General features: G+C 38.9%; 1 protein-coding gene across 1 annotated transcript in view; it reads left to right on the plus strand.

Moving 5' to 3' along the window:
* The window catches only part of CCBE1 (collagen and calcium binding EGF domains 1), a 1498511-nt gene that overhangs the window by 1021271 nt on the left and 464188 nt on the right, over nucleotides 1-13052 (plus strand). The window contains exon 3 of the mRNA XM_044070315.1: nucleotides 4187-4239. Coding sequence (XP_043926250.1) covers nucleotides 4187-4239 — 53 coding nt within the window. The remainder of the gene's footprint in view (nucleotides 1-4186; nucleotides 4240-13052) is intronic.

A 13052-nucleotide genomic window follows, 5' to 3' on the forward strand; every position in this document is an offset into this window, starting at 1 on the left:
ATTAATTCCGGGTTGGACATGGCTTTATACGTCAGGCACAGATCGCCTCTGAGCAAGCGGTATGCCACTGAGTAGAGCTGGATTTCCTTTAACCGGGCAGCATATGGCATCTGTTTGAGCCCTTTGATCCTCTTGGTGAGGTACTTTTCGGGTCTTTCCAGTTGCTGCAGGTGTCTGGTAAGGTACATCCCAAAAAGGGCATTGTACTCAATTATGGGCCTGATGAGGGATGAGTAAAGAGGCACGATGACCTCCCCTGATCTAGATGTGAATCCCTTCATGATTAGATGGGCTATATAAAATGTTTTTCTAACCACTTTGGCCACGTGGTTGTCAAATGAGAGATTGCTATCAACTTGGGTCCCCAGGTCCCTAATGACTTCTTCTGTACTTAATGGATTACCACCTGTGTGGTAATTTGTGGGCACTTTGTTTTTGCCAAAGGGGATGACTATACACTTTTTTGCGTTTAGCTTGAGGCCATGGCTCTGGCACCAGTTGTCTGTTTTTATGAAGCCCTTTTGGAGGATGCTTGTGTCAGCTGGAGAGTTGATTATGGTGCCCAGTTTGCAGTCATCTGCGAACTTGGTCAGCCACAGTCCTTCCGTGTTGGCCTGTACCGCCGAGAAATATATACCGAACAAGAGAGGTCCCAGGACTGAGCCTTGTGGGATGCCACTTGTAACTGGTTTGGAGTCTGACATGGCTCCAGCAATTCTAACCATGTGGGTTCTGTCCTTGAGCCAGTTTGCAACCCATCTAGTGACATAGTGGTTTATATTTAAGCTGGTGAGCTTATCTATAATGCCCGAGTGGGGTATTGTATCGAAGGCTTTTGCGAGGTCCAGGTAGGCTGTGTGGACCACCTTCCCCTTGTCAATGGCCTTGGTGACTGTTTCAAAGAAATCAACCAGATTTAAGAGGCAGGATCTGCCCTTAACAAAGCCAAACTGGGTAGGATCCAGTGTCTGTAGGTCCCCAATATCTTTATTTATGAGGTCCATGATGATCCTTTCCATAGCTTTGCAGACCAAGCTAGTCAGGCTTTTGGGGCGATAGTTTCCAGGATCCGTTGAGGCACCACCTTTGTGGAGAGGGACCACTGTTGCTGTACGCCACTCTTTGGGTACATATCCTGCAGTAAGGCTAAGATTGAACAGTAGTTTTATGTTTGGGTTTAGCTCTTCTTGGAGTTCATGTAGGACGCAGCCAGGGACACCATCTGGTCCCATTGATGCTGTGTTTTTTGCTTTGGAGAGGGCGGCTCTTACCTGAGCATTTGAGATGTCTGGGGGCAGCACTCTGTTGGGATAGATATTTGCCCTTTTGGTGGGGGGGGGGAGTTTGCACTGAACCTGTCAGCTAGGATGTTGGCAATGTCTGTGGGCTCGGTGTATTTTTTGTCATTTTGGACTAATTCTGAGCATATCTGGGAATTCCCACCCAGGTTCATAACATAACTAAAGAAAGCCTTGTGATTATCCTTAGTGTCCTGTGCAATATTTCTCTCGAAGCTGGCCTTAGATGATTTTATGAGTGCCCGTAGTTTTTTGCTAATACTGATCAGAGACGCCTTCCCTTTTTGGGATTTTGCTCTATCATGTAGTAGCTTCCTCCTTCTATTGTATAGTTTGTTTATGGCTGGGGTCCACCAGACAGGACGTCTGCCTTTGGAGGATTGGGTCTTGGTTTTATTTGGGATTGCATGATCCATGCATTCCTGAAGGTGTTCATAGAATGCATTTATAAAGGATTCTGTGGTCTGGGCCATATTTTCCATTGGCCCGGGGGCTTTGAAGGATTTCACCTCAGTTTTGAGGCATGTGAAATTTGCTTTAGAGAAGTTTTTCACTGTGGTTTTCTGGGCAGGGGGTGGGGTCGGGATGTGAATATCCAGTGAAATTAGTTTATGGTCTGATCTTACCAGTGAGGGATACACTTCTGGTCTGGAGCATAGTGTCCCCATGTTGGTGATGATCAGGTCCAGTATGTTTTCCCCTCTTGTGGGAGTGGTAACAAGTTGTTCCATAACATTTGAGTTTATAAATTCTAGGAACCTTTGGGCTAGGGTGTTGGAGCTAGAGTAATGCTCCCAGTCTATGTTTGGGTAGTTGAAGTCGCCCAATATAATGGTGTTTGGAGAGACCTTCATATTTTCCAGTATTCTCAGGAAGGCCGAGTGGGGTTCCTGTGTTTGGGAGGGTGGTCTGTAGCAGGCTATAAACTGGAAGGCAGTTTTACCCACAGTTAGTTGCACATGGATAGTCTTTGATGCTTCGTGCACATTTATTGTCTTAGGTTGCCAAATCAGACCTTGCAGTCAAGAAGAGTTGTCAAATCAAACCTTGCAGTCAAGATATGAAATAAGTGCTATGAGAAAGTAAAAAAATCTATCTACTTCTAACAGTCTTGGTAAAAATCATAATAAAGTAAAATGACTATTTCTTAAAATGTATGTGAAGAATAATTTGAACCGGTGGCTTGCAAATAATGACAGCCTCTATTTCATCACCTCACGACAGCACTCATTAGTATCGTAGCTGTATGAATAGTTGTGTATATTTCAATATGCTCATTAACACTAAAAACAAGTACATTTATTAAAAAGAGGTACATTGCCAATAATAATAATAATAATAACTGATGGGACTGAAGTTGTGAATTTTATTTATTCTGCCCTGGCCTTAAACTTGGCCATTTAGATGCAGATCTAACCATAACTCCCACCCTCACCAGACATTTTTATATAATTCATCCCAGCTAGTTAATGAATCCAGCAATCCATAATCAAAGCCAAAACATTCTTCACAAATGTAACCTGGAGGTCAGACTTCTGTATTCCATACAGGTGCCTCTTCCTGCACCTGTTATGTTGGCCTTCTGCAGTAATGTACAAGTAATACTAGTATGTTATCATTATCAGCCTGCAGTTAGTTTCCTGTGATGTTTTGTGATGTTGGCCTTCTGCAGTAACGTACAAGTAATACTAATATGTTATCATTATCAGGCTGCAGTTTCCTGTGATGTTTTTAGAGCAAACACTTTCTGACTCCACTAGCCAGGCCCGCTATTGCCATATCCACTTAATCTCTACCCTTCTCTATGCCTCCCCTGTATATACTAAACTACGTAAAAATAACCTGAACAAGCTGGCCATCACCTACAATAATATTGCCAGATTTGCAACTGGGTCTGCCTTCAGAACCCATCATTGTAACAATCCTGAACAACTAGGATGGCTAGAGTTGTCAAATCTAGTACTATTTAACCAATTAACAGTTGCCCCCACAAGATCCTGTATCAACCTACTAACACACCAATACTTACAAACCTTATCACCCCTTATAATAACCTCAAGACCCTTCGCTCATCAAATAAACTACTTGTACAAATAGGTAAAGCTAACAATATGGCTGGTGACTCTTTGCTCTCTGTGGGTAAAACCTGGAACTCCCTCCTCAGTGACCTAACCTCCCTTTCTTCAATTATACTATTTAAAAGCAAACTGAAACCATACCTTAAATCACAGTGGTTATGCCCTTGTGCTAATCCTGACTAACTACCTCACTTTTCTGTGGGTACTAATCAGCATACCTGTATAAGCTAGTTACTTTTCTGTTAACTATAAATAGAGTGTGCTTTTATTTTAATAAATGTTATTTAGAGATGTCTTTGTATGACTAACTATAGCTGATATGTACTACGATTCTGTAAGGAGAAATGCAATGAAATGTAATGAATGGCAAAAATCTGTAATGTACCTGCATTTGTAAAACGTCACATAATATAAATAACTCTGTGTTTTCGAGAAGCTTTTCTCCCCAGGCTTCTACTGAAAATGGTCATATATCCAGTTGGACTAGCCCGGTCAATAAATGTAAAATAAAAAATAAAAAATAAAAATAAACATAAATGACTTCCAGATAAAGCCAACACGCATGCCCTTTGTCATCTGGGAAGCGTTATGATAGTCAGTGTTACCAACTGTTCTAGTATGCTGAGGGCTCTCAGATGTAGTGTTGAGTAAATGGCATTCTCTCTACATAGTATGGTATGAGTGTTTTACCGATAATGTCATCTGTGCATGGTTTATATCACATGGTGTCTTTACTTACTAATGTAAAGCATAATACTGGTGATTCCATGTTATATCTTTATTCTGATGAAAGACTCATCTTAATTTCAGGAAAACATGCTGCAAGGGTTACAAGTTTGTACTTGGGCAATGCATCCCGGAAGGTATGTAAATACAGAATACTATATTTTTATTACTCACTTATATATTTTTTTGCTTATTAACTTTATTAGTTCTTTCTTTTGCTCCTAGCAATGCATGCTGCTAATCTACAGATTTAACATGCAGAAGGACTTCCTTAGCATTTTAAATCTCTGGTCTATTTTATTTGGACCTTGCAATAGAAAATATAAACAATGGATGTCATTTTTACAGCCGCCCTAGTAGGTTATATAAAGCTACATTCTCCTAAAAAATCATATATAAGTGCCATGCATGGGTTGCATGGGTTCCAGCTGTATGTTTGAATACCATAACCGCAATCCTCAGAACTGTCAGAATTTAGATGTGATTATGCGAATATATATATATTCTAACTCCAAAATTGCCATATCTCAGAGTATTCCCTTTTTCTGGGATATTGAAACTTGGAGTTAGCAGCTCAGAGTAGTGGAATTATGGGGATACGGCCCCCACATCAGGGGATGGAAGGATGCATTCCCACTACAAAAACACTTTCAAAGTATAACAGCAATGTTTGAACTTGGTTGTTACGTGTATTCACTTGCACATACATTTTCATAGTTTTAGGACTCACATGATAGTATCTTTAACTTCCATTAGAACCAAACCATGTAAGTACTTCAATATGTAATGTGAAAAGCAGTTTCCAGGGTGCGCATTAAAGGACTGGGAAGATATTACACATTTCCTTTGCAATGCTTATACTCCATTCAGATTGCAATTACAAAAAACTTTCTTTTTAAAATAAGTTATTGCTTCCAGCATTTAGAAATAAAACTGTCATTTGCATGCCTGAGCAATATGTTCAGTTCATTCTACTATTTTAAAAATAGCATTCATTTTGTATGTTTATAGTGTGTGTGTGTGTGTGTGTGTGTGTGTGTGTGTGTGTGTGTGTGTGTGTGTGTGTGTGTGTGTGTGTGTGTGTGTGTGTCTGTGTGCTTTGAGGACAACTTTTTCTTTAATGACTGTTGCAGTAAATCATCCTTTTATATTTATATCTTTTATCACTCATGCAACTAACCTTGTATGTTTGTATATTTCATTTACCATATTTGTGTGTGTTTTGTTTTCTTATTTTTTTATCTTTTTATTAATGATTTAAATGCATTTGGTTTTATACTACTGCATACTATTTCTATAGTAAAATTATAGTGCAACCGTTTTTATTCAACACTAGTACCTTTTATGAATGATCAAGATCCCCAATCAGAAACACTTCCATGAAATTCATGAGGCATTACATTGCTTTGGTGGTATATGACACAAACCTGAAAATATCTGACTTTGTATCAGTAAGGTGGGTACGATTCTCACCGCATCCATATGGGAATCAGCGTGCAGCAGAGGACCCAGTACCAATACACCCTAGGACTCCCCAGGGCACATTTCATGCTGTATTCTGATAAGCCTTCTCCAAATCACCAAAACAGCAGTAGAATGGATCAGAAAACTTTCATGACCACTCACGCAACAGTACAAAATTAAAATGGTGATCCATTCCAAGGCCTACCCAGAATCTGTACTGTTCTTCTTTAAACAAAGGGTGAGCTGCTACCCTCTCCTTTCTATGACTCTGGTACAGAGGTTTCCAGGAAAGATGAAGAATGTGATCACCCTAGATCTGGGGATTGGTATAATAGTTAAGGTGTTTACCTAGCAGTCACAATATATGGGGTTTGATTCTCACCTATGAAAGGAAAATTGGTTAGGCTTAAAATGCCAAGCAAGGGCAGCTAGTCTGGTACTTATTACTTATTTACCTATAAACCTAAGAATACCCTGTGCTCTCATTTCTGAAAGATGAAATCACATACGTTCGCATAACAGTCCAGATGAACTTTCCCCATGTTCCTTGCAAAACTAAAGAAGTGAATTAGTCCCTTTAACCTGATCTCTGTCCATTGCTTTCAGCTGGATCTTACCTAAATAGGTAGACAAACCCTTATGGAGGTATGTAACCACTGCAGTGAATTCAGCTATAGTAATGGAGCCCAAACCAGTGGAGATTTCATGCACTCTCTCGGTAAGAAGGCATGTCAACCAGGAGAAAAGGTTCCACAGACTGTCCCTGCTTTCTTTAGATCATCTTACCAGTAGAGTTTAGTACTTTTACAGCCCCAACAAACTTCTACCTTTCCCTTCTGGGGTGCTGAACGGTTTGCTATAACCGATTTGAGGTTTCCTAATTGACTTACTGCATAGTCTGATCAAGCTTCGATAATCCCAGGCTTTCACTTTGCAAACATTGTTGCTGCAGTCTTCTTGTCATGTTGGTCACCCCAGATGAAACAGGAGAACCCTCAATAAGCATTGTCTAGAAGGACATCTTCTACAACTTGTCAGGTTTCTCTCACCACCGATATCCATCAGCACTGTCAAGCTTTGTCACCACACTAAACACTCATCACTTTGCTGCCTCAGTGAGTAAGGTCTTGAATATTATACCTTTAGACTTGGTTTCCCAATCCATTCTAGACCATATTGGAAGTGGTCTTGGTGATGTCTTGTAAAATCATCAGGGAAACTGATTTATCTTTTTTCTATGAAAATACTTGAACATCCCAGTTATGTTCTTTTTGTGTACTGGAAAAACATGAGATTTTCATGGAATTTGTTATTTTAAACTTGAGCACTAAGTCACCATAACTTGAATTTCTTCTTATATTTGCTGATTGTAATACAAATATTTTACTTATTGTTTTCTGCTTAGAATCTGTTTTATTTTTTACATATAGCTTGCTAGCTATCTTTACTATAGTTATCTATATCTATATATATCTGTGTACCTATATATATATATATATATATATATATATATATATACCTACCTGTATATGTATGCGTGTGTTTAGTAACATCAATGTACAGAAACATTGATGGATATAACCCATGTGTGCTAACCCTAACTTTGACCCTGCTTCTGCTCCAAACCTCATCTCTACCCATTACATTAAGAAAATAACTTTCCCTAACAGTACCACTACATAAGACCCACATATACTAATATTTCACATAAACTCTGCTACACAGCATTAAATGTGTCCCTTTACCAAGACCTTACTCTCACCCCATTTGCACACACACATGCTCATATCATTTGAATATGAATACAAACACACAGACACACACACACCATACTAAACCTATTCCCTTCACCAGCCATTACTTTAACACACACACACACACACACACACACATACACGGGTCTATATCATATGTTCGACATTTTAAAACATTGAACGTTAATTTATCAAAATTAAATGTTTGAAGTTTCAAAGATCGAATATATGAAAAAAAAAAAAAGAAAAGAAAGGGAACTTACCTGACTGGCATAAGCAGGTGGGCAAACCCACCCAGCACCCCCCACACCCCCCGCTTTTTAAATATACTAACTCCGAGACCTCACTATAATGCGGTAAAGTTTACCGCATTATAGTGCGGTCTCGGAGTTGGTATATTTAATGAGCGGGTTGTGGTGCAGGTGGCTTGCCTACAACAGTTTGTTTTGTTTTTGTTTTTTTTTTTTTTTGTTTGTTTTTTTTAGTACACATGTTCGAAGCTTTATAATTTCGAACATTTAAATTCGATTTTATAATGTTCGAAGTTATAACCCTTCGAACATATAATATAGACCGCTCCCACACACACACACACACACACACACACACACACACACACACACACACACACACACACACACACACACACGCACACGCACGCACACGCACACACACACACACACACACACACACACACACACACACACACACACACACACACAAACACACACACACACACATTCCTACCCGTAATGCCAAAAGAAATTTTTGGTACATCCAAAAGTTTCAGCACTATAAAAACTGCTTACCTTCATGCATGGAAAATTCACACACTGGAAGAATAGTCAATGTCCTTAACATCAACATTGCTAGTACTTGTAAAGAAGTGCCTTTTTATCAAAAAATACAACAGTAAACTCTGTTGTCTAAAAGGAAATTTGACAGTTTACTGCAACTAGTCATACACACACACACACACACACACACACACACACACACACACACACACACACACACACACACACACACACACACACACACACACACAAACTGGGATAGAGCATTGATCCTATTAGACCTATTTTTGTCTCATCCCTGAAGTAAACAAACACAATAGATACATGACATTATATAAAAAGTGAAAGACAAAATGCAATATATGCATACATTGTTTACAAAGTGAATATCAGAATTGGCTTGAGTGTACAGAAACGGCAGATATATAACATTATATGCAGAGTGACTGATAAAACACAATGTATGCATGCATTATATACAGAGTGGATATGATAGCTGGCCTGCCAAAAGAATAACAGTGAAAATTAGAGTCAGAGCAAGATATCTAGAGGGAAGCAGGATAGCAGGAGGTTAAATGATATGGCCAGAGTAAGAACAGCTGCATTTTCTTAGAATCCTGTAATGTGCTTTAAGTTGTGATCAGAAAAAAAACAGTGAGAAGAATGGATATTAAGAAGAGATCGCCAGTTAGAGATCAAGGACTAGGAAAAGATGAGGTGTGTAATGGAATCTAGTTTGGGGGGGTTACTAAAGACAGGCCCTAAGTGGTTAAGACTTCTAAGTTTGTATGCTGGTGCATTTCTGAACAGTCTAGAGGCTAGTGGGGAGAAGGCCTCATTCTTGACAAGTTTAAGCAGCTGAGAGGTGAGTAGAAAGACAGCACATTGTTTCATTGGTAGCCAGTTAGCTTTTTCAATGACGTTGCATTTTTTGAGGTGAGAAAGAGAGAAAGATACAAAGCTACTTATGGCATTACAGATGATTTAAATGGTGGATACTGCAGCAATTAGAATGAGACCATATTCTAGCTGAGCCAGTAAGATACACCATTACATATTGCATTCCTACAGGGTCTAAAAAGAAAAGGGATAGGAGAGAGTTGAGTTTATATAAACAGATTTTATGTAAATAGATATGCAAAGAAAAACTCAATATACATTTTATATATATATATATATATATATATATATATATATATATATATATATATATATATATATCTATAGTTTCACTTCATAATCTCGAAATGCTGAAATACCGAATTTCAGCATTCCCAGATCATGAAGCCGAAAATCCAGAATGCCGAAAGTGCATAAGAGCGAATTCGAATATCTCGAATTCATGCTTATGCATTTTCGGTACATTGCGTGTAGTGTTATGGTGCCTGAAATTGCAGGTGAGTGAGTGTCTGTGTGTATTTGTATGTTGTATGTGTGGATAAGGGTAGGGAGGTGTAAGTATGTGTGTGAGTGTTGGATTTGTTGGTGTTTGTGTGTGTGATGTGTATTTGTATGTGAGCGAGTGAAAAATGCTGTGGAGTTTTTTTTTTTTTTTTATGTTATGTGCTATCTCGGAGTTGGTATATATAAGTAGGGTGTGGGGCACAGCCCCCCACATGGGGGATGCAGGGGGACTTGGCTTCCTGCATATATGTAGTGTAGGATTGTTTGGTTTGTGTGCTGTGGGTGGAATGGTGTGTGTGTCATGTGGTGTATGGTGTATGTATGTTTGTGATTGTGTGATTCGTGATTGTGGGAGTCAGTATTGTGAATGGTTCAGCTTCATGGTCTCGGAATGCTGAAATTCTGTATTTCAGCATTTTGAGATTATGAAGTGAAATTATATATATATATATATATATATATATATATATATATATATATATATATATATATATATATATATATATATATATATATATATAGATATATATGTAAAGAAAAAGAAAGAGAGATAGATGCATTTAAATAGCAATAAAGTATAATGGAATCATTATAATGGCTGGAAATTCACTTGAACTCATTGGAATAAGTGCTAGATTTCATCTACTAAAAATGTAGTTTCATTTTTTTATAGCCCTAAATCATCTTCTTTAGAAATCTACGAATGCAGAAACATCTGTCAGATGTTCCCAAGAGAGACCATCACTGTTTGTTTAGGTGTCTTAGGTCTCTCTTGGAAATGTCTTGTAATCAAATACAACTTATCATCAAGTAGGGATCCATGTACAGCTATGTCACTTTCTTCATCTGAACATTTGGAGTGTATGGCCTCAGGTCTGAAAGCGAGACCTGTACATTTGTCGTTGATGCTTCACTTAAGATGCTGTGATTTCAAATGTATTTATAAGCATTACTTTGCTAGAACATTGTATTTGTAAATAACAATCTATGACTTGCACATAAGTCTTGTAAGAACTCAGCATTTAGATTCATGTTTGGAAAGCATAGTTTCCAGGTCATGACCCTTTATTTATCTACATCATTCCTGGAATGAATGCTGAAGTGCCCCTCCAACAGTACACAGTCAAGATGTAGCCCTTCATGAGCACCTCACTTGCATTATCTAAGAAGGCTGAATATTCTGTACAGCAGCTGAGTATATAACCACAAGCAACATTCAGTGTTTTTCTTTTTCTTTTTTTCATTCTTATTTTTTACCATATGTTGACTCGGGTGGAGCACTGAGCCATGTGAGCTGTTTTCAGGCTCAGCTTGGGAAAAGCAAGTAGAATGGAATATTAGCCAAAGAAGTAGTTTATAATACCAATGAAGAGTATAGATGTAGTATTAAGCATGCTAAAACATTATAACAAAGTCTTAGAAAGCTGTTTACAATACTGGTAGTCCATCATGTACAATATTCAGCATACAAAAACATTATAACATAAAGGCAAAGTCTATCTAACAAAAAAATGTAGGAATCTAATACCAAGCTGCACAAAATTCTGTTTACAGAGTTATTTCAGTTTAAATGTGGCTATAGTGTCAGGATGATAAGCTGGACAGAGGAGGACAGGATGAAATACAAGAGAGGGAGGTGGTGGGGAGTGGGATGGAGTGATAGCATGGATGCGGATGCAGCATAGAAAGAGACAAGTGAGATGGGGTAAATCTGGCATGGATGTCCTATCATTAAGTTATGAGGTAAATATAGGGATGTAGGACAGGGTGAGTAGAGAGGGTTAATGGACTTACACAATGCCTTGTGGAGAAAAGCATTAACAAGAAGTTATTTGTAAAAATGTATTGAGTTGATTTCTAAACCTAGGAAAAAGTTTATACCTCCTAGGTTTACAGGAGAGATTCCCATGTCTGAGGTGCCATTACTGAGAACCTATGGTCAGTGGAATGGAGTTTTGTGAGTGGGATGGAGAGGGAGAAAAAGGACTATGATCCAATGTTTAGGATCAGGTTCCCCCTCTGTAACTCATAGCTAAATTATCATCTATCAGGAAAAGGTCTAATGTACAGATCACAGCCAGGGCCTTCTTAATAACACCACCCCAGCTTGGAATGTTTCATGAAGAGCAACTCACATAGCTAACAGAACATGAACATCCATGACTGAAAGATTCAGTTCCAGAAATCACACTGTGCTATGAAAGTCAGTCTGACTTTATAAAGCCAGTACTTTTTCATTTCACTCTATTTCTGAATCCATCCCTACCAGTGTGGTTATATTTCATACCCTTGCAATCAATTTACTTTTACAAGATCTACTCTTTCTGATTTTAATCTACCAAAGCCTGATATCCAAGTGGCATTGTACCTGGACCTTACCTTTCATTTAGCAGGTAGCGCCAAATGTACTGCTTTGGTGAGATATTAAGCACTTGTTGATATAGTCCAGTCCATGCCTAATTCCAAGAGAGTGTCCCAGCAGCCCTCATCTGTTTATGATTTTGTTTGACAGTAAATTATCACTTTCTTATGTTTTAAGTGTTTGTCCTCCCAATGAATTTCATTTCAAAGTTATATCATTATCTGGGGGTGTGGGCTTCTGGTAGAGTTCATAGGTTCATAGGATATTACTAGGCTATTGATCCTTGGGTCTTTACAAGCATAGCCATTAAATCCCAATACAATACTAGAAGGGAAATATCATCTATGCCCAAGGTTTTTCTAGCAAGGACTACCCATGTCCAGGAGAGAAGTCAGGGCAATCTCCGACAGAAATTTACAGTTTCCCATCCAGTCATCCAGGTTACACTTAAATAGGGTCATGGAGGTGCTCTGCTTGATATGGACTGGAAGCCTATTCCAGAGGAGTGGCAACCTTTGAGAGCTGTATCTGTCTGTCTAGCAGGTCCTGTTTATGTCGCAGGCTAGACTGAAGTCCCTGGAATGGGTAACTCTAGTCCCATTTGACTTACGGATGTGCAATATTTCTATTAGATTTGAGTCAGAGATAGCTCTGTAAACCAGACATAAGTTGTCTCTAAATAGTCTATATGATACTGAGTGCAGTGACAGCGACTTCATTGTGTCCATATAAGACATGTGCTGGAGACCCTGAATTAGCATTTAAGTTAAGACCATGGCTTTGGCTCCAATCATTGGTCTGTGTAAACCCCTTTTGAAGTAGGCTGACATCACTAGGGGATTCAAATGATAGCATCTAATTTGCAGTCATCCGCAAACTTGGTTAGCCACAGCCCCTCCATTCTGGCCTGGACGTCTGAGAAGTATATGCCAAACAAGAGAGGGCCCAGCACTGACTCTTGTGAGACCCCATGGGTGACAGGTCTGCTGGTAGAGGTAAATTCTCCCACTTGGACTGAGTGTTGTTGATTTGTGAGCCAGTTCGCAATACATCTGACAACATAGGGGTTGATATTCATCTGGATTAGTTTGTAAATGATGCCTGAATGCGGGATAGTGTCGAAGGCTTTGGCATGGCTTTGTCCTTGTCTATGGCTGTGGTCATATTCT

The sequence above is a fragment of the Protopterus annectens genome, chromosome 1.part0, assembly GCF_019279795.1.
Source record: "Protopterus annectens isolate FY-2018-M chromosome 1.part0, PAN1.0, whole genome shotgun sequence".
In the NCBI taxonomy this organism is placed as follows: Eukaryota; Metazoa; Chordata; order Ceratodontiformes; family Protopteridae; genus Protopterus; species Protopterus annectens.